Source organism: Oratosquilla oratoria, chromosome 1 (genome assembly GCF_046742065.1).
Source record: "Oratosquilla oratoria isolate Oo_2021 chromosome 1, ASM4674206v1, whole genome shotgun sequence".
Classification (NCBI taxonomy): domain Eukaryota; kingdom Metazoa; phylum Arthropoda; class Malacostraca; order Stomatopoda; family Squillidae; genus Oratosquilla; species Oratosquilla oratoria.
Window position 1 is genome coordinate 72,130,304 of NC_134777.1, and position 27,013 is coordinate 72,157,316.

The 27,013-nt window shown below is 40.2% G+C and overlaps 1 protein-coding gene across 8 annotated transcripts in view; it reads right to left on the minus strand.

Moving 5' to 3' along the window:
- The window catches only part of LOC143039346 (cell adhesion molecule Dscam1-like), a 283,763-nt gene extending 269,062 nt beyond the window's left edge, over positions 1–14,701 (minus strand). For all 8 annotated transcript variants that reach the window (XM_076209353.1, XM_076209263.1, XM_076209795.1 and 5 more), the window contains exons 1-2: positions 14,652–14,701; positions 13,714–13,928 (exon numbers count right to left, since the gene is read on the minus strand). In XM_076209353.1, the coding sequence (XP_076065468.1) occupies positions 13,714–13,783 (70 nt within the window). In that variant the 5' untranslated portion in view covers positions 13,784–13,928; positions 14,652–14,701. The remainder of the gene's footprint in view (positions 1–13,713; positions 13,929–14,651) is intronic.
- Between the last annotated feature and the right edge of the window lie 12,312 nt (positions 14,702–27,013).

Sequence of the window (27,013 nt, forward strand, 5' to 3'; positions counted from 1 at the left end):
TGTCTGTTGAGGAAGGACGGGAGAGGACAGAAGACAGGGGTGAATGGAGAATGGTTGTATATGGATGATGTTGTGATGCATGAGGTGGAATGGACGGGGGGATGGGGGGTGAGGTAGTGTGTGTGAGCAAAATTTTGACGCAGCCCGAAGGGATTTCTCCCCGTCCTCTCCTTTATATGGGGGGACGGAGAGGGGGGGTCGCCGATTTAATGAAGCGGCCTTGCTGTGGATGTGCTGTGTCTTGCGACACTGCTTCTGACCCAGGGCAGTGGACAGGGTGCAGGGATGACCCGTCATCTAGGTGGTGCTAAGATGGGAGGGAGGGTGGAGGGGTGTGGAGTGTTTTCGGGGATGGAATGGGTGGGAATGATTTTATGCCTTTTCCTTTTTGGCTACCTCCCTAGTAAGGGGGAAAAAGCCTTGGTATATGTATGTATGTATGTATATAAGCCCTTGTGTAGGTTGGTATTTTGATCACTGGTGGTATGAATCAAACTACACTCCATTAAGTTTCTTGCTATTATGTTGTTGGTATAATAGATTGCCTGGGCATTACCCCAATCAACTGGATGATTATTTAATTCAATATGCTTGAATATTCCACTAGAATTATTGCCATCCCTAACTTTTTTTTTTTTTCAATTCTAATGTTTAAGGGTTTGGCAGTTTGACCTATGTAAAATTGATTACACATTTTGCAAGGAATTTTATAAATGCATCCTTTTTTAATTTCAATACTATTGTTGATGAGTTTATGTTTTACTGTACTATCATTTTTAAAAACTACCTTTACGTTAAATCTTTTTAATAATTCTGTGATACTTAAACAATTTTCTTGAAATGGTAAAATTAATACATTATGATAATTTAAAGGTGATTTAGGCTGAGGAGTTAAAAATCATTTCCTTGCAAAATTGTAAGCAATATTAAGGAATTGCTTAGGGTATTTTAATTCTAGCCCAATGTTAAAAACATTTCTGATTTCGTCATCAATAAATTCAGGACTACAAATACAAAAAGCTCTTAGAAACATTGAAGAAAAAACTGTACGTTTAATATTATTTGGATGAGAATAATAATAATGGATATATGAACTTACATTGGTTGGTTTACGATATACTTTAAATTTAAGGCTATTGTCATGACGTAGGATAGTGCAATCTACGAAAGGTAAGGTACAATTTTTCTCAATTTCTAAAGTAAATTTAATAGAATCAACAAGTGTATTTAATCTAGTTAAAAAGCATGGACATTTCTATCTTCTGGCCAAAGACATAAAATGTCATCAATATACCTAAGCCAATATACCAAAATCTTCCCCCCTAACATCCCTTGGCTTAGGAATATTGATGACATTTTATGTCTTTGGCCAGAAGATAGAAATGTCCATGCTTTTTTAACTAAATTAAATACACTTGTTGATTCTATTAAATTTACTTTAGAAATTGAAAAAAAAATTGTACCTTACCTTTCGTAGATTGCACTATCCTACGTCATGACAATAGCCTTAAATTTAAAGTATATCGTAAACCAACCAATGTAAGTTCATATATCCATTATTATTATTCTCATCCAAATAATATTAAACGTACAGTTTTTTCTTCAATGTTTCTAAGAGCTTTTCGTATTTGTAGTCCTGAATTTATTGATGACGAAATCAGAAATGTTTTTAACATTGGGCTAGAATTAAAATACCCTAAGCAATTCCTTAATATTGCTTACAATTTTGCAAGGAAATAATTTTTAACTCCTCAGCCTAAATCACCTTTTAATTATCATAATGTATTAATTTTACCATTTCAAGAAAATTGTTTAAGTATCACAGAATTATTAAAAAGATTTAACGTAAAGGTAGTTTTTAAAAATGATAGTACTGTACAGTAAAACATAAACTCATCAACAATAGTATTGAAATTAAAAAAGGATGCATTTATAAAATTCCTTGCAAAATGTGTAATCAATTTTACATAGGTCAAACTGCCAAACCCTTAAACATTAGAATTGAACAACACAAGAATAATGTTAGGGATGGCAATAATTCTAGTGGAATATTCAAGCATATTGAATTAAATAATCATCCAGTTGATTGGGGTAATGCCCAGGCAATCTATTATACCAACAACATAATAGCAAGAAACTTAATAGAGTGTAGTTTGATTCATACCACCAGTGATCAAAATACCAACCTACACAAGGGCTTATATAAACTTGATCATTTCATCTGTCAAGAAATAAGTAAAATAATATCAGGTAAAATGTAACCCAGTGACTATGACCTAATGTCGCCCTACCATCATTAACGGACGCATTAACCCTGGCGACTGTGACCTGATGTCGCCCCACCATCATTAGTGTATTGACATTGACCTTCCGCCCTCCAGGGGGTAATTGTCCACTACCCTTATTTAAACTGTCCTTGTTCCTTTTGTTATGTATATATTATCTATGCATTTCTATTACTATGTACTTGTTGCACTGAAGATGTAATATACGAAAGCGCTCTGCTTCGTTAGTTTCTTTTTTCCAAGTGGTCTACTTTGCATATATATATATATATATATATATATATATATATATATATATATATATAATATATATGTGTGTGTGTGTGTGTGTGTGTGTGTGTGTGTGTGTGTGTGTGTGTGTGTGTTTGTATATATATATATCAAATAAACCACAGACGAGGCTCTCCCACGGCTCCTTCAGAAGGCTGTGGGAGAGACCGCTGGGCAAAGAAGCTTTTGAAGTGGATGTGAGCCACTCCAAAGCGGCGCAAATATGGTGTTTATTTACTTCGAGCAGAAGCGTGTTTACAGCTCTGCGGCCTCTGCAGCTCGTCTTATATGCCGAGCGAACAACCCGTCGTATAAGACGCAGGATCCACCTGACCCGTATCGTGTGGATTCAAGAATCTGTATTCCTAGTTGAGTGAAGGTTCAGAATAGTTTTCCTAGTAGCAACTGAGTGTTAATTTTCTATCTATTAATTTACTGGTTGGTTTGTTTTAGTTTGCTATATTGTTGTTGGTCTCTCAGAATACTTTCATGATGTTGTTTACATGATAGACGACCATATTGTTCTTCGATCAGTTCCTAAACTAGTCCTAGAGATCCTACGAACTATATTCCTAATTACCTAGATTTCGAAGATACTTTTCCTAGTCGCTATCAACGCACTTACATGGTGGACTTTTACTTGACGCTTAACGGCACGGTAACATCTATACAATGCTCCACGACACAAGGTGTAATGAACTTGGATATTAAAATATAACCGACACTTACTGTCCTATAACCTAACACAGCACGGTCCCTTGAGGCTTCAATGCCCCCCCTCCCACTATCCCTTCCCTCTCCCCTTATCCCCCCTGTCTCTCTCTCACCCTACCCCCTCCCTCTCCCCCTACCCCTTTCTCCCCTCCTCTACCCCCTCTCTCCCTCTATCCATCCCCTCTCCCCTTACCTCCTTCCTCTCCTCCTACACCCTCCCTCTCCCCACTACCCCCTCCCTCTCCTCCCTACCCTTTCCCCCTCCCCCTCCCCCTTCCCTCCCTCTATCCACCCCCTCTCCCTTACCCCCCTTCCCTCCCCCTCCCACCTTCGCGCCATCTATGGGAGAGCCCCAGCATGGAAAGTGGTTGTTGATGCACCCGGACGCTGGGATAATGGCCTTTGGTTAACCTATTATCATTATCATCACCCTTATTAGTACTATCAATCTACCGCGTTTGGTGTTACCACATTTAAAAATAATCTTACTAAATCTACTAGTAATGTCAGCAATATTTGTTGTGGTAATGGTAGTGGTAGAAGTGTGAGGACCTGTGTAGCTGAATTAAGAATGAAGTCCTGGTTAAAAAAATATGATGATGAAAATGACGATGACGACGATGATGACAATGACGATGGTGCAAGAGCGAGTACACTAATGCCACTACAGGCGAACAATCGAGGTCACCTTAGGTCACAGACGAAGAGGAACATGGGCGGCCGAAGTATGACCCACTTCCCGGGGAAGAACTCTCCATTTTTTTTTTTTTTTTTTGGGGGGGAGGGCGTTTCTTCAGAAGATGCACAGCGCGGCGATCCAACTTAATGCCGGGAAATGGTAATGCACAGGCCAGGGCGGAGTCGAACCGATGGACTTTTGGATAAGAGCCGGTCCCCCAATCTACTGCACCACCGCTGCTCCCCATAAAGGATGGGGTTAATAGGAGGCGTCAGGGTGGCTGGCCGCAACCTCCTCCATCCCTCTGTCTTCTTCTTCCTCCTCCTCCCTGTCAACATCCTTTTCCTTCTTTTTCCCCATTTCCACCACCACCTCTTCCTCCTCCACAATTCAAAATTCCACCTCCTCTTCTTCCTCCTCCTCCCTGTCAACATCCTTTTCCTTCTTTTTCCCCATTTCCACCACCACCACCTCTTCCTCCTCCACAATTCAAATTTCCACCTCCTCTTCCTCCTCTTCTTCTTCCTCCTCCTCTTTCCCTTCCTCCGCCACCATTACATCTTTCTCCTCATTTTCTACTCCTTTGACCCACCGCCATTTCTCCTCCTTCTCCTCCTCCTCCTCCTCCTCTTTATTCTCCTCCTCCGCCCTCACCCGTTGAAAGGCTATAACCCTTCAAATGTTTCGCGGAGTATGTAGGCCAAAACCGCACAGTTGAAATTGATTGAGTGGATTTAAAATCAAATGAGGGTTGACCTGTGTTAAAAAAACGGCGGCTTCTTCATTTGCATACCGGTATTATCTATCAGCAAAATTATGAGTTGCACTGTCACCAACTCTCTCTCTCTCACCTCTAGTATAGGAAGCAAAGGGATAGATTTCGCCTTGATCTAGAAAATTGTCGAAATCTTGTTGCTAATAAAGCATGATAGACCAAGTAGTTGCCAATTTTTGTTTTTCATCATAATGATTGGTTGGTTGATTGAATGATTGATTAGTGGCCTTTCAAGATTACAGTTTGGGACATCTTTCATTACTTTAGAAAAAAAAAACAATCTTAATGTTGCTCTTGTCTTCCCCTCCATTCTCTCCTCCCCACCTCTCTCTCTCTCTCTCTCTCTCTCTCTCTCTCTCACACACACACACACACACACACACACACACACACACACACACACACACACACACACACACACACACACACACACACACACACACACACTTTTATCTAATTTTTCTTTTCAATATACATATTAGTCGCGACATTGTGACAAGTTGAAAAAGGTGGAAGAAGAAGAAGAAGAAGAAGCCACGGGGGGCCTAATCCCGAGTTTATTATTGCCTGGTTTCCCTCTAAGCTTCTTTCTCCCTTAGACCGAAACCGGTCAGGAATAAACTCGGAACTCGACCCATGTCTTCTTCTGTTTCCATCTTTTTCACACACACACACACACACACACACACACACACACACACACACACACACACACACACACACACACACACACACACACACACACACACACACACTTTCAACGAACGGACGGCTTGAAGAACGTTCTGAAGAAAAGTGCAGATTGTGGATCCCAACGCAAAGAGAAGTGCCTTTTTGTATTTACAGGGTGGGGGGAAATTGCTCGTGGGGTAGTGGGAAAGTAAGGAAAGAGGAGAGGGGGAGGGATTGCTGGGGAAATGGAAGGTAATGAGGAGGTGGAGGAATTGGCCCTAACGGGCCGCCGAAAGGTGGACAAGCGACCGCAAGACGAGCTGGAGGATGACGACATGTCTAATAGGAATGTGAAGATTAGAAGTATAGATAGGAGCAATACAGTAGAAAGTGATGAGAATATTTTCAAGGGATTTAAAGAGGGTGGGGGGGACACAACCCCCCCCCCCCCGACTGACAAGACTAGAAGAGAAGGTCGATAAGATGAACGAGGACTTGGAGCGTAGGTTCGGTAATGTTGACAGTATGATACGAAGAATTGAAAAATTGGAAGAACTAGAGAGGGCGAACAAAAACTTAACTAAGGAAATTGAAGAATTAAAACAACAGTTAAAAGAAGTAAAAGATGAGAATAAAGTCTTAAAGGAGAATAATATGGAGAACAAGGAGGGTTGGAAAAAAATTCATGAAAATAGCAAGGTTGCATTCACTGATATAATCAGACAGCAAATGAATGAACAAACTGAAAACTCAGTTATTAAAGTGATGAGACAGAAGGAGAATATAGTAAGAGACTTAGCAGACAAAAAGAAATGTATAATTATATTAGGAATGGAAGAGAAACATAACCCAGATAGAACCACAAGAATCAAAGAGGAAAATGAAAAAGTAAGAAATTTACTAGAATTAGTTCAGGAAGATGAACCAGAAATAATGAAACAAATCGAAGAGAAATTCAGGCTAGGGAAATATAGTACAGACAAGACCAGACCAATCAAGATTAAATTCAGGTCACAAACTACGGCTGAGAATATCTTATCCAAAACAGGGAAACTAACAACAAGTGAACAATATAAAAAGGTATGGATAAAAAGGGAAATGAATAAAGAGGAAAGAGAGGAAGAAAAACAGAAAAGACTTGAAGCAAAGGAAAAAAACGAGATAAGAACGGAGTCAGAAAAAGAGAGATTCTATTGGAGAGTAGTGAATATGAAACTGAAGAAAGTCGACATACAAGAGAAAAACAAAAGGGAAACAGAGAACACAATGGAAGTGGCAGAAAACTAAGAGTGTCTTACACAAATATAGATGGATTAATAACAGGATTGAATGAACTGAATGATTACTTGAAAGAAAAAGAACCAGACATAATGGGAATTGTAGAAACAAAATTAAAAGGTCCACTACCACCCAACAGTGTAGGACATGATGCATATAATTATTGGATTAGAAACAGAGAGAAAAAGGAAGGGGGTGGAGTTATGTTCCTAACTAAGAAGGATATAAACGTGAAGGGTGTCACATATGGAAAGAATACAGTAGAAATGATAATGATGGAAGTAGAAGACAGAGATAAGAAGAACAGAAAGTTTGTGATAAATTATGTGCCCCCAAAAACAACCTCATGGGAAGAGAGTGAACATAAAAGTATGCTAGAGGACACAAAGATAACATTAAACAAGATAATGGAAGAGGGAGGAAAAATAGTTATGATGGGCGACTTTAATTGCAAAGAAATCTGCTGGGAAGAAATGACAGTAAAGGGTGGAGACGGCTCATGGGGTAACGCTCTACTCGAGATGGTTACTGACCATACAATGACACAATGGATACAGGAGAACACTAGGTATAGAAATGAAGAAGAGCCATCGAAACTAGACCTAGTAATTACATCCGAACCTAGAATAGTGGACAAAATTGAATATAAAACACCAATAAGTAAAAGTGACCACATATTGATTGAACTGGAACTTAATGAAGAAAAATATATGAAAAGAAATGAACAATACAGAAAAGGAAGAATGATGTATGAAAAAACAAACTTTGTTAAAATAAGAGAATTCTTTCAAAAGGAAAACTGGGAAGAAATATACAAAGAAGAAACAACAGTAGAAGAGAAATGGAATATTTTGACAAAAATTTACAAAAAAGGAGTGGAAAAGTATGTCCCAAGACAAAAACAAGAAAAAGAATATGTAAAATGCTGGTACAACAAAAGTTGTAGGGAGTTAAAAGACAATAGAGACAAAGCCTGGACCAGATGGAAAAAAGACAGAAGACCTGAAAAATGGAAAATATATACCTGCTATAGAAATGAATATGTACAAATGTGCAGAGAAGAAAAGAGAAAATATGAAAAAGATATCATAGAAAAGTGTAAAGATCAACCGAAACTATTCTACAGATTTGTAAACAATAAACTGAAAAACAAACAAGACTTGGAGAAATTAAGACAGGAGGGAGTTGAATACACTGAGGAAATGGAAATGGTGGAAATTATGAACAAACATTTTAAATCAGTGTTTACAAGGGAGAACATACAACCTGAAGAGAACGAATGGAAAGAGAAAGTCCCCCCTATGGAAGAAATAAAAGTAACAAAGAATGAAATATTAACACACTTGAGTAATCTTGATGTCAGAAAATCGCATGGACCAGATGAAATAGCAAACTGGATACTAAAAGAATGCAGGAATGAACTGGCAGACAAAATACATAGCATACTAAATAGTTCCTTGAAAGAAGGAAAAGTTCCAGAAGATTGGAAAAAAGCAAACATAGTACCTATATACAAAGGAGGAAATAAAGAAGAACCTACCAACTATAGACCAGTCTCTCTAACAAGTACAATAGCAAAACTTTGTGAAAGAATTATCAAAAGTAGATGGGTAAAATATTTAGAAAAAAACAAAGTGTTAAATCCAAGGCAATTTGGATTCAGACAAGGACGATCATGCGTCACCAATTTAATATGTTTCTATTCAAGGCTAATAGATATAATACAGGAAAGAGATGGATGGGCAGACTGTGCATTTTTAGATCTAAAGAAAGCTTTTGACAAAGTACCACATAAGAAGTTGCTTAAGAAATTAGAAACTGAAGGAGGAATACAGGGCAAGCTACTAAATTGGATGGAGGACTTTTTGCAAGAAAGAAAAATGAGAGTAGTGATAAGAAACCAGCACTCAAAATGGGATGAAGTAATAAGCGGTGTTCCGCAGGGAACAGTTCTGGCCCCAATAATGTTTGCTATATATATTAATGATATGGATGAAGGAATAGAAAGCTATATGAGCTTCTTTGCAGATGATGCAAAACTACTGAAAAGAGTGAAAACTAAAGAGGATTGTGAATCACTACAGAGAGATCTAAATAAAGTACAAGAATGGAGTAGGAAATGGGAGATGGAGTTCAATACAAAAAAAGTGTAGTATAATGGAATTTGGAAAAAGCAAAAACAGAATAACAGGAGCATATAAATTGGGAGAAGAAGGAATAAAAAAAGTAGAAAATGAGAAGGACCTGGGAGTCATTGTTATGAATAATATGTCACCTGAGAAACATATAAATAAGATTTTCGGAGAGACTTATAATCTAATAAGAACGATCAAAGTTGCATTTACATACCTGGATGAAGAAATGGTGAAGAAAATCCTAATCACCCTGATAAGACCAAGATTGGAATATGCAGCAACGATATGGTCACCAATTACAAAAAAATGTATAAAAAAACTTGAAAGAATACAAAGAGCAATTACAAAACTGGCACCAACACTCTCAAAACTATCATATGAAGAGACTAGAAAAACTTGAACTACAGACACTAGAGCAAAGAAGAGAGAGAGGAGATTTGATAGCTATTTACAGAATCATGAAAGGCATAGAAATTACTGATAGAGAGAATCTGATAAAATGGGATGACAGAAATACAAGAGGACACGGAAAGAAAATAAAAAAAGACAGCTACAGAAGAGATTTGAAAAAGAACAGCTTTCCTCACAGAGTAATAGACAGTTGGAACAAGTTAGATGAGAAAGTGGTGTGTGCAAAAACAATACATGAATTTAAAAATAGTTTAGATAAAATGAGATATGAAGACGGGACCCCACGAGCATAGCTCCCCTTCCCGTAAAATACAACTAGGTAAATACAACTAGGTAAATACACACACACACACACACACACACACACACACACACACACACACACACACACACACACACACACACACACACACACACACACATATATATGTGTGTGTGTGTGTGTGTGTGTGTGTGTGTGTGTGTGTGTGTGTGTGTGTGTGTGTGTGTGTGTGTGTGTGTGTGCGCGTGTGTGTGTGTGTATGTGCGTGTATGTGTTTGTGTGTGTATGTGTATACACATGCACGTAAAAAGACGCCTCCATTTACTGACTTGGAAGTAATTTATCTCGCAAACGAATGCACGTTGGGTGAGCACAATGCCCCCGTTCGTTCTTTATTTCTTCTGTTCTTCATAGGATCAGAGAGCGTATTGTTTCGACCTGAACGCAGCTTGTAAGCATAAGAGCCAACCAACGCTTTGCTCTACAACAGCTTTTGTTGCGTCTTGACAGCATTAACACACTGGAAAAAAAGCTTACGCGCTTTTCTTGTTATCCTCGGCAATTGTAATTGTTATTTCGAACTTTGTGCTCTTTTCATTATCTGCATTCCATGTATGTGATTCATTGCCAAATGAAATTATTATTATTATTATTATTATTATTATTATTATTATTATTATTATTATTATTATTATTATTATTATTATTATTATTATTATTATTAGTATTATTCCATACCGCGGGAACGGAACGGATGTATCGAAATTAGGCTCTTGGCTATGGATGAGGCGCCACGGGAATGAATAAAATCGTCTGCCGCCAGCTAGAACAGAAGGAATAGTACCACCGGTACGGTAGGAGCTAATGCTACTATAGTGGTGGCAGTAGTTGTAGTAATACTAGTGATAGTACATGATGTAATAGTAATCGTGGAGAAGGAGGATGAAGAGGAATATGAGGAACAGGAGGAGGTGAACAAGGAAGAAGAGGAGGAGGATCCAGAGAGGAAGGAGAAGGGAGGGAAGAGGAGGAGGAGGAGGAGGAGGAGGAGGAGGAGGAGGTGGAGGAGGAGGAGGAGGGAGAGTCTGAAAAAGTGTAAACACAAGGACACCAATACCATCTCCACAACCTCCACCTAAGACAGTCATCTCTGCTACCCCTGGGAACGTTTACAGATGGTTTTAATCACACACACACACACACACACACACACACACACACACACACACACACCTATCACATGCATCCAAAAAACACACACATCCTTAGCATACGAGTACATCACACGCAGACACAGACACACACCTATTTCATACACCCAATAACTCATACCAATCCTTAACCCACATCGCACACACACATACACACATCTACCTCATGCACACACACACACACACGCGCGCGCGCGCGCGCATCTATTTCATGCACCATCCTCAACCAGTACGCCCACACCTAATACCCACACCACCTCACTCTCCTTACTAACACAAGCTTCAACCTCCAGCCTCTCCCCCTCCTCCTCCTCCGCCGGGTCATCTCAATAGCAGGGACCCGCATACCGCAGTCGCCGCCTCTTGCGTGAGAGGCCAACTTGAGGACAATACTGGCACAAGCAACCAACCCTCAACTTCATCTTTCTTCTCCCACTTCCCTTTCCCTCCATCTTTCTTCCTCCAATCTCCCTTTCCCTCCACTTTCCTTCCACTCCTCTGGATTGTCAATCTATTTTTTTAAGAATAATTGCGGTTCCTCACTGGGCACAAACGCATGCGCATGTGCAAACACGTGCGAGCGAAGTTGCATGCATACAGAATGCATGCATGCAAGTGTATATATATATATATATATATATATATATATATATATGCTTGTATGTTTTTATGTATAAGTATATACGTGTATGTAGGTATGTATACAAGAATACGTGTAGGAATACGGACGTACACTTATGTATATATGAAAGTGTGTATGTACTGTATGTATCTGCATATATACTGTACGTTTACATGTCTATACACATACACGTACTGTACATATATACGTATATATGTGTGTACATTATCAATGTACACATATGTACACACACACACACACACACACACACACACACACACACACACACACACACACACACACACACACACATCCGAAGCCCAGCCTATACAAGGGGTGGTTGTTTTCCCAGTGACCAACACCAACGCAACTGTAAGTCTTGGGAGGTCTCTCTCTCTCTCTCTCTCTCTCTCTCTCTCTCTCTCTCTCTCTCTCTCTCTCTCTCTCTCTCTCTCTCTCTCTCTCTCTCTCTCTACTTCACCCCGTCCCATCAACACCTGTCCTCTGTCCACCATCATCAACATTCCACCCAATCGTCAATCCTTCAAAGATAAATAACTAAGGGATCGATAAAGCGTTAGAGAAGATAAGACATAAGGCTAGAGAATGGTGTGTTCTTGTACAAAGTGTACGAGACCAAAACAGCCCTACTAAATCATCACAAAAAACTGAACGTTGTACATAAACACGCACATACAATGATAGAGAGAGAGAGAGAGAGAGAGAGAGAGAGAGAGAGAGAGAGAGAGAGAGAGAGAGAGAGAGAGAGAGAGAGAGAGAGAGAGAGAGAGAGAGAGAGAGAGCCTATCTGCACATGTACGCATACACCCACCCACATAAATACAGCTACATCTAAGCGCAAAACAAAAACACAGACACAAAAAAAAAAAATACTTTGCAAGAACAATGATGCCTTTCTTAATGTGGCCATTCTAGCTCCTATATTTATCTTCGAGAGATAGAGAGAGAGAGAGATTTTTTTTTCCTTTTTCTTCTTCATCGTCTTCATCCTCTCGTTTTTCTTCTTCCTCTTCAGAATTCGACGCCCGAAACCACACACCATAATAACAAACACCCTTATGCTCAGAACCAGCAAGGTCGATATTTGTTTTCGAATTATCTTACCCCAACTCTCGGCCTTAGAATACGACCGGAGATGCTAAAGGAGCCATGGAAGAACCCAGACGCGTAGTTGAGTCGAAGAAGAAGGAGGGGGAGGAGGAAAAGGAAGAGGAGGAGGAGGAGGAGGAGGTAGATCTTGGGTTGTTTACTTGACAAACACGAGCCGTCGTAGAAGATGGAATGGGTGAGTTCATGGCGGTTGTGCCCGCGGGAGACAAGTACTTGATTGCGTTTACAGAAACTGGAACAACACTGAAGGGTCTTTTGTTATTTTCCGTTGAAGGGTAAACGGGGTCAGTCAAGAAGTGGTGGCATTTGGGTCGGACAATATGTCAAGGTTAGTGGGAGAAGTTGCATAAAAATTAGATTAAAGTTGCTTATAACATTACATATGTTTTTACGTTGGAAGTGTTATGTGGCAACGATGATGTGAAATGTACCCAAGAACAGGCTAAATGCTTCTTCATATATACTGTATATTTATGTATGTATATATATGTATATATATATATATATATATATATATATATATATATATACAGTATATATATATATATATATATATATATATATATATATATATATATATATATATATATATGAATGTATCAGTTTATTAATGATGTTTATATAGATCTTACATCATGGCTATAATAACATGTGATAGCCAAAAAATTGTGAAATGTTGAATAAGTCAATACAATAGAATAAATAAATAAATAGACAAACAAATGAACTTTCGCATTGTCTTGCATTTTGTTCCTAGTCGACTTATGGTAAGAAGACATCCCTTGAGCCTCTGTAGAATAATCATCGTGCACACACGTTTATCTTTATCAGTTGAGCCATTTTAGCATCGGTATTATTCGTATAAACAACCAGATACCGAACACAAGCTAAGCCACTGTTATCAGTCTTAATTTGAAATAAAAATAACCATTGGTTACAGCGAGAGTCGTTTGGTCGACATACGTTGCCAGTGTACGATAATTATTTCATTGTTTGTGGGCGTGGCTTTCATGCCTCCTCCCATGCTTACTGCCGCTCTCATTTGTAAACGACTGAACTTCTATGGTGTATATACAAATGCTGTCACATACACAATTAGAAAGCACCCGTGAAATAATGACGTCTCGACATTTCTAGGAACACTCTCACCCATCCCCAGCATCCCTGGGGGAGTTCACCACTCCCCCCCAGTCACCCCTAGACCCGCCCCTGGGGGATGGGGATCTTACGAGATCTATTTCACAACTCGAAGTCTTCGACCAACATACCTTGACTAGTGAAGAAGACGACGACGATGGTGACGCTCAAGAGCGCCCCATGTCGCGGAATGGGCACCATGGTGTAAGTGGTGGTGGGCTTTAGCACACCATGCACCACTAAAACCAAGAAAAGGTGACGCTGGAAAGCGTGCACTAAGAGGTGACAGCGGTTCTGAGGTGGGTGATCTTCGGATCCACTAAATATTCACCACTTAATATTGACACTGAAAACCAATTTCACATTTACAGTTTCGACTTTTTTAATTTTTAATTTTATGGAGGGGGACTCAATTTTTCATTCTTCGCACATGGCGACCTCGCTAATCCCCCCTCCGTGGGGAGAAGCACCACACTTTTCATCCTCCCCTCCTAATCCCCCAATCGGAGCAGGACTACCACCACGTGTGAAGAACTATGTCCACAAAACTGGGGGGGGGGGAGGGAGGTGCTTCGCCAGCACTAACACGTGCACTAAACACAACAAACACTAACGATCTACAACGCTTTACACTGACACTTTACATCCATTACATGTTTCTACTCTTTCGGAAAAAAAATACACTGTACACATGCAAACCTCTCGCGCTTTCTATAGCTTTCAGAAATAGTCACTAACATTTCTCCTGCATGAGATACATGCATACGAGCGCTTGCCTAACCGAGGCGTCACAGTAGCTCAAGAATACGATTATTCAAATAACGTGAAAATTACAATGACACAATGCAAAAGCCTACATAGGTTTGATGCATCGGTTAGACTAGCGCGCTCTGCCTACGCTATCCTAGCAAAGATATAATCTACCCTTTCTTGGGCCTTGTAATTAATATATTTACTTTAAATGGATCAGCTATTAATACAGGATATTGCAATTCACACATCACACTATTCTTCAGACAAAGATGTGGCAAATAGTAGTGCAAACACTATAAAAGCACGGATTACACACGTAAACGATTGTGAACGACATCCCAACGTCGAACGTGCACTGGTCAAGGCCAGACTAATGAGCATCCACACGCCAGTGTTGCCGGCAGTTTGTCCTTAGCTCCAATTTCCGTCGTTTTCTCATCATTTAGTGAAAGAAAACGTAGTAGAGTCTAATTACAGGGGCGACTGCTGTATCTGAGAAAGCTGGCGATTTTCCCAGTGATATGATTGCAATGTAATGATGCGACATATGGACTTGTATCTGGCCAACCTAGGTTATATTACACTCTGGATAAGTGTAGGTGAGGGAGGATGGTAGTTTTTTGATATGTCACAGAGGTAAATGCAACAAGGAAGTCTAGCAATAAATACACTGAGCTGGCCATTTCCGTAGTCCAGTGCAGGTAATCACCTCATACCACAATTCATAATAATATTCGTACATGATTCAACCTATTTTAATTTAGGGAATACAATAACAAGACATATAGAATTGTAATGTTATTTTTTCTACCATAAACTTCTGAATTTAAGAAGAAAAAACACGCTGATGACGCAATGTCCGCTGGATGAAGTATCTATCCGTTCCGATGACGAGTTTCCGGAGAGCGGCAACACTGCCACACGCCCTGTCGTCTGCTCTCACAACATAGGCTCGTATACTAGCCGGGACGCTTAGTTAGTTAGTTTGTTAGGTTTATTCAACAAAATAAGATACAATTTATACATACATATATCTTTTTTTTTTACAAAATTACTTGCTGAAAAGAGAGAGCGTGAAGCAAAGCTTATGGGGAATTGCTCTCCCTTTAAGGAAAGAATGATTTTTATTTTATTTATTTTTGTTACATGTTAGTATGATACACATGCATATACACATATACACATACATACATATACATATATATACACATACATACACATACACACACACACCTCTCATGGCGCTGTGGTTAGAGCTCTGGCCTGCCACTACGGAGGTCCGGGTTCGACCCTCGCCCGGGGCTGAAATAATATCAGTATCGCAGCGCTGAGGGGTGTTACTCCAACTCTCGTGGGCGGGGAGTTGGGGGTGTGTGTGTGCAAGGTCATAGCATTACCCATAGATCGGACCTACGAGCTCTGAGCTCTCTTCCAGGAGGGAAATAGCTGTCGATCACGAGTCCAACACGTGATCCAAAGACCAAGTGAATACACACACACACACACACACATATATATATATATATATATATACATATATATATATATATATATATATATATATATATATACATATATATATATACATATATTGCAATAAGATGCGACACGACGCCCGCTAACTCCGACCTCACGTAGGAATCGGGGTCACGTGCGAGCATCGCATCTTGTGAGGGTCAGGTGAGAGGTTAGAGGTCAGGTCGATTGTTGACGGGACGATAATTGCTTACTGCATGGATCCGGGTCACCGTCACCTGCAGGAACAAGGAAAAAAAAAAGAGCGGCAGACTTGGGCGGTACATGACAGTTTCTCCATGAATACAATTATGAAATGGACCTGAAATGTTCAATATACTAATACTTATAGATTAATGACTTTTTTAAATATCGTTTGAATGTTGATAAACATTTTGTCTTAGGTAATTCCTTTTCAAGCTTATTCCATGTGGTAACACCTATAATAGATAAGCATTGGCCTTTTTTGGTTGTTCTGTATTGAGTTTTAAAGAAGTCGATTGTACGCCTAGTCGCATAGAGAGTTTCGTAAGTTGAGTAATATTTCAATGTTTTGATTCATTTGTTTATTGTAGATTTGATGCATAACAATGGCAGTTTTGTACTTTATTAAGTCCATGAATTTCAGTAGATTTAGTTTTTCAAACAAATTATTTGTATGTTCTAAACGACCTACATTGTAGATTATACTCAGTGCTTTTGTTGTGAGGTAATTATACGTTGAAGATTAGTTTGATAAGTAATACCCCAAATTTCTGAACAGTAGTTTAGGTATGGTAGTAGTAGACTACAGTAAATGGTACGTCGGGTATTTTCATTGAGGATATTTCTCATTTTATGCATTATTCCTAAAGTTTTGGACATCTTATTTATCACGTGATTTATATGATGTTTCCAATTAAGTTGATCATCTAAATACACGCCTAGGAATTTACTGACGGACGCTTTTTCAATAATTTCGTTGTTTATTTTGATCGGCTTAGTGCTTTCATTATTTTTGTAGAAAAGCAGGTAGTTAGTTTTTGATACATTTAAGGATAGTTTATTGGCTGAAAACCAGTTAGATAGCTGACATAATCCTTTGTGGTAAGTGCCAAATACGCAGTATCTTGGTAGGAGTTTATTGCGGAGGTCTACACACAAGTAATACAGGAAGTGATCTGTCACAAGCGAATGCTTGGGGGGCCTAGCTGGGCATTAAGACGCGCCCGTGGCCTACTTTCTGTTACATTGTTGCTAGGCGGGAAAAAGATTGGGCAAAACAATACATACTAACATATCTAGGTATATACATAGAAATATACAGCAACAAGAGAACAATTACATATAATGATGAATATGCATGCAAAATGGTTAAGGGTAACATATATTTAGTTCCTTAATTCTACGACGTGTACAATTGGCATAGACGCATACGCGTTTAGCGTACGCCTAATGACGTATATATATTCGGTTATATAATTATGTATAGGGCACTTATATAATGTAATGACTACATAGGCTTACTTATACAATACATTTACAATAGATATATGTTGATATTAAGTACTCATGTATAATAAAGAAGTGTGACATATACATTAAAGGAGATACATATACAATAAATATATACAATAATTAAGTAAGGAAGGGCTTGGCTACATTACTCCCCCCTTGAGAGAGTAGCGTCAGTGAAGAAAGTCTTTAGTAGTAGTAAAAATCAGATTTATTGTGAAATCTGACTTTTCTGCCCGCACGACTTGTGTATGGGAGAGCGGAAGTATGAGGGTGGGAGGGAGGGGAAGAGGTGATAAGGGTGGCCAAGGTCATTGGCATTTGTGGGTGGTATGGGATTCGGTGGGATGACAGTTGAAGTGTCAGAAGTGGACGAAGTAGGAACAGGAGGAGTGGAAGGTGTTGAGGGTATGTCTGGGGTTACATGGAGACGGGTCTTAGGGCGAGGAGAAACTGGGAGGAAAGCTGGTTTCAAACGATCAATGGAAACTGAGGTTTCGCCTTGAGGTAGGTTAAGGATGAAGTACTTAGGTTCACGTCGAATGACGTCATATGGACCAGAGTACGGAGCCTCCAAACTCTTACGAATTCTGTCGACTCGTAACCAAACTTTAGAGCAAGAGTGAAGGTCGTGAGGGAGATAGGGTGGAGGTGGTGTATGGCAGTCACCGGATGCGAGATCTTGGAAATTGACAGACTGCATTTCCTTGATGAGACGGAGGATGGTTGTGTCATCCGAGGAGTGGGTGTGTTCCTGAGTAATGGCGACAGAAGGGCATAACATATGAGCGCCAGTAACGGCGGTAAATGGGGAAAATTTGGTGACGTGAGGTGTCATGCGATAGCCAAGAAGGACGATAGGTAAGGAGTAAAACCAGTTATCTTGCCTAGCGCGAAGAGCTGATTTCAGAGAACGGTGGAAACGTTCAATCATGCCGTTAGCTTGGGGGTGATAACTAGTAGTACGCATATGGTGGAAACCAATGATAGATGAAAGCTTAGAGAAAAGTTCACTCTCGAATTGGGAACCTCTATCCGTGATGACATGAAGTGGAACACCGAAACGGCATATCCAGCCATTCACAAAAGAGATTGCTACAGAAGTGGCAGTAGTGTCGATGAGAGGAATTGCTTCAGTCCAACGGGTCGTTCGGTCGATGCATGTCAGCAAGTATTTGTAAGGGAGAGGGTAAGGATAGTTAGGAAGAGTAGCAGGGGGCAACGGTCCTACAATGTCGATGTGTACTGATTGGAAGCGGTCAGTAGGAGTAGATATAGGAGAAACAGGAGAGGAAGTGTGGCGGGTAGTCTTAGACTGTTGACACCTAAGGCATTGTCTTACAAATGTCTTTACATCTCTGTCAATGTGTGGCCAGAAGTAACGTTGTTTTACCAACTTAGAGGTGGACTGAACACCAGGATGAGAAAGGTTATGCAAAGAAGAGACTACGTCATTACGTAAGGGTAATGGAACAAAAGGTCGAGGAGTGTTAGTAGAGGTATCACACCAGAGTGTTAAATCAGAGGGTAAAGTGAATTTAGAGAGTCTAGGCTTGAAAGTTTCCAGTTCGTCATCTGTTGTCTGACTTTGAGCTATGCCACTTAAGTCAAAAGCGTCGAGTGTAACAGCGCATGACGTGCGAGATAAGCAATCAGCGACGACGTTGGTGTCGCCACGAATGTACTCGACTGAAGAAACGTATTCAGAAAGAACAGAGAGTTGTCGTTGTTGTCTGTCAGTTTTAGCAAGAGATTTAGAGTAAAAGGCAGCTACAAGGGGTTTGTGGTCAAGAAATAGGGTAACTGTATGTCCGTCAATGAGAGTCCTGAAATGCAAAACTGCGAGGTAAGCAGCTAATAACTCGCGGTCGTAGGTGGAATAGATGCGTTGTGCGTCAGAGAGTTTCTTCGAATAAAATCCTAGGGGCGTTGGCTCGCCGTCTATAACTTGATAGAGAGCGGCGCCAACGGCTAGGCTTGAACTGTCAGTCACGAGTTGGTAGTTTGTCGGTAATAGGGAAGGGTAAGCTAAGGTTGGACAGTCCAGTAAGGCTTGCTTCAAATTATTGAAGGAGTCCTTTGCTGCGTCAGTCCAAGTGAGACACTTTGAAGAAGGATATTGTTTAAGAAGCTCAGTAAGGGAATAGGCTACGGTTGCAAAATTAGTAATCATGGGCCGAAAAAAATTGATCATACCCATGAAACGGCGCAAAGCCTGTAAAGTCTGAGGCAAGATCTAAGAATATAAGGTCTAACCACTTCCGACCGAATTTCAAGGAAGTTGGCGCAGCGGGCCCCTGAACGTCACCTGGCTGTTCAAAGTGGGGTTGGCGGGTCCTATAGCTGTCAGTTGAAGCTGGTGCAGCGTATAGGAAAGACGTTGCCTTCGCTCGCACCGCTTCACGCAATTAGTTATATTCTGATAAATATTATATAAAATATATATATAAATATATATAGAATATTATAGTTCCTGTCTATATATATGAATATATAATATATATATATGAATATATATGATATATAATATATATAATATATAAAATATTATAGTTCCTGTCTTCCTTGGCGTTTCACAGTTTTCTTCAGTGTTTCACAAAGAGAAAATGGACTCAGCCAAATGACGTCAGAAGCTGCGCACAAGAATTCAAACGGTCTGACCTGTATATTTAGACCTTGGTCTGAGGCAAAGGGAAATCGGAAATGGCCGTAGTGCGGTCTTTAGGTGGCTTAGTCCCTTGTGAGCTAATCTCGTAACCGAGAAAGGTAAGGTTTGACTTGAAAAATTGACATTTGTCAAGAGAAAGTCGCATGTTATGCTGAGCCAAAATAAGAAAGAACAGTTTGAACATCTGAAATATGTTCTTCAAGGGTCTCACTAGCAATCAGAACATCATCAAGGTACGTAAACGTGTTGTTTACGTCAGCTAAGAGGGTATCTATAAAGCGCTGAAAAGTGGCTCCGGCATTTTTCAATCCAAAGGGCATGTTCAAAAATTCAAATAAACCAAATGGCGTGCATATCGCAGTCTTAGGAATATCATGTTCAGCTACAGGAATCTGCAGATATGCACATTGTAAGTCTTAGTAAATATAACCTTATTCTTAAGTGACATAGTGAGAGAGCGCAAGTGTGGTATGGGATATTTGTCATTTACAGTTACATTGTTGAGACCTCGGTAATCTCCGCAAGGTCTCCAGGAATGTGGTTCTTTCTTGGGAACCAAATGAAGTGGGGACGCCCAAGGTGAGTTGGAGCGTCGTATGATCCCTGCATTAAGCAAAAATTGAAAATCATTCTTAGCCGCTTTGAGCTTCTCACCTGTCAATGGCCTTAATTTACAGGATATAGGGGAAGAATCACCTGTATCAATATGATGATAGGTTGTAGTTTCTACTGGTGGAGGATCAGACAGTTGTCGGGGTGCGGTAAGTACGGGGAATTTTGAAAGAAGAGCAATGGCTCTTGAATCAATATCCCCATAATGTGAAGAGATAGGCATGTGAAGAGATAGGGAGAGGAGAAGCCTTAAGGGGAATGGTGCATGCAGTGGAAGGATCAGAGAGGAGGCGATTTCTACAATCAACTACTAGTGAGTTATGGGTTAAAAAATCGGTACCAAGAATTGGGCGGACAACATCAGCAACGACGAATGACCATGGGAGAGAACGTCTGATACGTCGAATCCCAAGTTCCACGTCGACTTCGCCGTACGTACGAATACGGGTACCGGAAGCAGTAGTAAGTTGTACTACCGTGGAACGGAGCAGTGGAGTTAAACTTGGGTCATAGGGAATGAGCGAGACTTGAGAACCGGTATCTATAAGGAATTCATAGTTCTTGCAACCTATAGTGGCACTAATGACGAGAGGCAGTCCTGCGGTTGCAAGGGATACTTCTACAGACTGCCCATCAAGTTTCCCGACGTGTTAAGCTGAGGTCCTGGGGATGAAGAACGTGAGTTAGGGCGTGAATTGGGGCGCGAGCTAGGTAACACGTTAGCACTAGTGTGGGATAGAATACACCATTGTTTACACGTTCTAGCACTGTTGCCGTAGAAGAGGTGGTAACGGCACACTCGTGGACTTTGACCGTCGTAGAAGGGAGTTAATCCGAGTGGAAAGGTAGTGGGTGTTGAAACACGTGTAGTGGGGTTACCACTACGAAACACTGGCACACTATCACTCTGTGGAGCCCTTGGCACAGGCTTGTTCACTGATGACGCACTTATCCCTTTGTTTCCGTGGCCATGGGCCATGAGAGTATCAGCAACACGGGCCAACTCATCAAGGGAACCTGCATGTGTAACAAGTAGTGGTCGTATGTCACTTGGCACTGCACGTAAAAACTTTAGGCGGATGAAGTCGTCGTCGACACCGAGTTGCTTACCTATGGTGCGAAGTTCTCGTAGGAAGGTCGTCGGCTTATCATACATTATATTGTTCTGGTGGACCAAGGCATCGAAGAGTTCCGGCGGAGACCTGGTAAGGACGTCGATTAGCGCCTTCTTCAAGCGGTCGTAGTCACCGGAAGTAACGACATCGTCGTCGAGCTGGTTGAGCACAGGGATGGTTAAGTTCGCAAGTGCATGGTTGAACTTAGTTTGGGGGACGGTTATGTTAGCTAGTGCAAATTGCGCCTCTAGCAACGAAAACCATCTTGCCGGCGATGCTTCGTCGAATGGTGGAGGTCGAACAGCGACGGCGGCGGAAGTCGTGGAATGCGTAGAGGAAGAAGTGCTTCCTGCTGCTGCTGTCGTCGTTGAAGTGGCTGCAGTGGTTGTAGGCGGAGTATTGGAATTCATGTTGTTGTTGTCGGATGTTTCCCAGTATACGTGTTGCGTATCGTATACGTGTTGCGTGTAGATCAGGACTGTTAACAATGCCGCACACTCCGATTATTTCTTGCGCACTTTGAAGTTCGTAAATGCGTAGTTCCATGCGCGTGACGAGTCACAGTTTATGAATACGCATAGGCACTTAACCACGTAATGTGTATGACCCTAAATCACTTAGGTATGGAGCACTGGGTATTAGGGTCACTTGGGCACTGTCACTCCAGGGTCACCACTGTGGTAAGTGCCAAACACGCAGTATCTTGGTAGGAGTTTATTGCGGAGGTCTACACACAAGTAATACAGGAAGTGATCTGTCACAAGCGAATGCTTGGGGGGCCTAGCTGGGCATTAAGACGCGCCCGTGGCCTACTTTCTGTTACATTGTTGCTAGGCGGGAAAAAGATTGGGCAAAACAATACATACTAACATATCTAGGTATATACATAGAAATATACAGCAACAAGAGAACAATTACATATAATGATGAATATGCATGCAAAATGGTTAAGGGTAACATATATTTAGTTCCTTAATTCTACGACGTGTACAATTGGCATAGACGCATACGCGTTTAGCGTACGCCTAATGACGTATATATATTCGGTTATATAATTATGTATAGGGCACTTATATAATGTAATGACTACATAGGCTTACTTATACAATACATTTACAATAGATACATGTTGATACCAAGCACTCATGTATAATAAAGATGTGTAACATATACATTAAAGGAGATACATATACAATAAATATATACAATAATTAAGTAAGGAAGGGCTTGGCTGCACCTTCATTAATTGTCTTGATCAGTTTGTCGGAATTTATATCGGAGCATAGAATGGTGGTATCGTCGGCGAACAGTATAAATTTCATGAGGTTGGATACATTTGTAATGTCATTAATGTGTAGTAAGAATAGTTTGGGCCCTAGAACTGAACCTTGAGGTACTCCGCATGTAACTGGTAGAATATGTGATCTTTCTTCCTCAATGGCTACATATTGTTTCCTGTTTTTTAGATAACTTTTTAACCAGTCATTAACCTTACCTCTTAGCCCATAGTAATCGGCCTTTCGAATTAGGAGTTCATGATTTACTGTGTCAAATGCCTTTTTTAGATCAATAGATATGCCGGCTGTCTTTTTCTTTTGTTCTATATTGTTAGTTATCTCTTCAACTAATTCCATTACTGCTGTTGACGTTGAAAGATTTCGTTGAAATCCATATTGACTATGGTAAATGTGATCTTTTTTTTTTTTTTAATTAGTCAAGCCGGATTGTGAATAACTTTTCAAGAATTTTGGAAAACTGTGGTAATAGTGAAATTGGTCTATAGTTATTATAACTTAATTTGTCGGCTGATTTGAATATCGGTATTACAGTACTTTTGCTATTTTCATTGCATCTGGAAATATTCCTTGTTCAAATTATTTATTGCATATTGTCAGAAAATGATTTTTTATGATAGGCATAATTTGTTTTACGAGGATCATATTGATTCCTGTGCAATTGAGTGATTTCTTGTTCTGTATTGATTTTACTGTGTTCATAAGTTCGTTTTCCGTGACGGGTTTTAAAAACAGTGTTATTTATTCGGTGTTTCAAAAAGGTCTCATAAGTTTGATGTGTTGTCTTTATTAGTTTAGCGAGGTTAGGTCCTACATGGGAGAAAAATTCATTAAATTCGTTTGCCACTGCTTTTTTAGTTTTTCCGTTTTCAATAATGTCTATGAATTCATCGGTGTTATTATTTTTGGGCCTAGTTAAGATGTTTATTACTTCCCATGTCTTTTTTATATTACCTTTATAATTTTCAAGCAGTGTGTCGTAGTATTTTTTTTTCGCAGTTGCGTAAAATCAAGGTCTAAATATACAGGTCAGACCGTTTGAATTATTGTGCGCAGCTTCTGACGTCATTAGGCTGGGTCCATTTTCTCTTTGTGAAACACTGAAGAAAACTGTGAAACGCCAAGGAAGACAGGAACTATGATATTTTATATATTATATATCATATATATTATATATTCATATATATATAGACAGGAACTATAATATTCTATATATATTTATATATATATTTTATATAATATTTGTCAGAATATAACTAATTGCGTGGAGCGGTGCGAGCGAAGGCAACGACATTCCCGAATGACGCACCAGCTTCAACTGACAGCTATAGGACCCGCCAACCCCACTTTGAACAGCCAGGTGACGTTCACGGGCCCGCTGCGCCAACTCCCTCGAAATTCGGTCGGAAGTGGTTAGACCTTATATCCTTAGATCTTGCGTAAAATTGTTGAAGTTTGTTTTTGTACGCTTTGTATTTGTTTTCGTCTGTCAAGGACTTACTTTTAATAGATTTCTTGTAAAGTTGGTTTTTCTTTCGACATGCGTTCTTAAGACCGTTCGTAAACCATGGTTTTGAGTGTACGTTATATGGTTTTATTTCTACTTCTCTCTCTGGGTAGCATTTGTTTACATTACTCATGATAATGCTTACAAATTCGTTATATGATAGATTGGCATTTTCTGACTCGTAAACCTGATCCCAATTTTCTTCTTTTAAGCATTGATTTAATTTTGCAATACTTTTTTCGTCTATTTTACGTTTTAGTGCAATTCTGGGTTTTGTTATGCAGTGCATTTCTTTTGGATTGATAGTGAATACCGGTAGATGGTCACTTATGTCACTTATTAATAATTAAGATACCACTATGAGTCTCGGAGTTTACAATATTGGTGAAAATGTTATCTATCATTGTTTCACTTGTATTTGTTATTCGGGTTGGTTTATTTATCAAAAGATATATACCTAGAGAGAAAATCATATCTGTAAAGTGTCTTGTTTGTTCGTGAGTCTCATACCTAAGTAAATCTTTGTTGAAGTCACCACAGAGATATAGGTTTTTATTTCTAAATGTTAACATTGAAATGTCTCAACTTCTCAATTAGTTTACCTAATTCACCATATTACAAATTTGCATCCTTGTACTTTGTGATTATGACTGATACATTTTACCTATGTATTACCACTTTGTTTTGTTTCTCATTTGTTTTCGTTGGAGGGTCCGCTACTTGCCACTTCTCGTCCAGGCTAGTTTTAATAAGGCTTGTTAGGATCATGTGTCCCTTTCCCGTAACCACCAGGCGCGGATATAAGGGGGGGGCCCAGGGGGCCCGGGCCCCCCCCTTTTGGCTTTGGCCCTTTGGCCCGATTTCATTTCAGTTCACTATTTCATTTTTATAATCCATGTTTAATCCATGTTATAATCCATTTTTATTATCATTGTATCATTTATGAAAGTTCTGGAAAGTTCTGGAAGGTTCGATAACATCTTGATTTCCGCTGACTGTTTTTCCGCTAATTTCCGCCTATATAAGTGACCGCTGCGTTCGACTCTCTCTTTCTGTTGGTATCTGCCGCATTGAATGGTTGTTTTGCTGTTTGGTTAAATATATGAAAGGTTTATCGCTGGAACTCACTACATTGGTGCCCCGTGTGAGGATTTTATTGTACGATAAACGGTAATGCTAATGCTCGTTAAACAACCGAAAATTCTGCCGTCGGGCCCCCCCCAAACTTTGTTCCTAGATCCGCGCCTGGTAACCACTAATTACCTCACAAAACTATCGGAATTGCCTCAACTACCCAGACGTTGCGTCGCATTCCTCTCGCAATTTAACGATTGGAAAAGTGCCCGCCCAAAAATAGCGTATCCTCATTCTTGATGCCGCTGATATAACGCAGTAGGCAGTAGGCTTGTCACACTCTCCAAGAGAACACGTCTGAGGACCTCGCTTCCTCGAAATTGAATAAATCAACATGAACATATTCTCATCGTTGGCCATCGCCAATCACGTTGCAGTGACTCGTGTTTAGTGTCCCGGAAAGTTACTGAAACAAGAAATGTGCTTCGTGACGTGCCCAGAAATGTGTTTCGTGACGTGCCCCGAACTGTGCTTCGTGACGTGCCCCGAAATCAGAATCTACAAGTTCAGTCGGGGTTCATTGCCAAACCCACTCCAGTGATTCAATACATGGAACTTACGTGTTCAGGAAAACAAACTTCTAGTGTATAAAGCGGAAAGATCGACGAAATCGGAAAAATGAAATCCTTGGGCTCAATTCCCCTCCCCACCACGTGTTCAGTGCTATCGACTAAGGACAGGCATGGTTCCCGCCGCCCCTATGCGACGCATGGATCCACGAATATCGACAGCATCCTGTTCAACTGAGGGCATCCACTCATTTGAAGACATCAGTACTAGTCAGTGCGCTATTACAGGAGAGAATAATAAGAGGTATTATCTTTATATTTAGCTAGGTCTTAGAGCGCGCAGGGCTAGCCAGGTAGGAAGTCTCCAACCAAACACTTATGTTGTATCTGAACCAGTTAGTTGATAAGTGATTCCCTGTGAAGTAATTTACGTTTTAAATATATGGATGATAAAACTTGATGAATAATTGCATGCCACTGATTAAGGAGATATTTTGAATCATAATAATATCAGTGTAGTACATACATATACCAAGGCTTTTTCCCCCTTACAAGGGAGGTAGCCAAAAAGGAAAAGGCATAAAATCATTCCCACCCATTCCATCCCTAAATACACTCCACACCCCTCCACCCTCCCTCTTCCCTCCTATCCTAGCACCTCCTGGATGACGGGTCATACCTGCACCTTGTCCACTGCCCTAGGTCAGAAACAGTGTCGCAAGACACAGCACATCCACAGCAAGGCCGCTTCATTAAATCGGCGACCCCCCCCCCCCCATCTCCGTCTCCCAATGCATAACAGAAGATGGGGAGAAATCTCTTCGGGCTG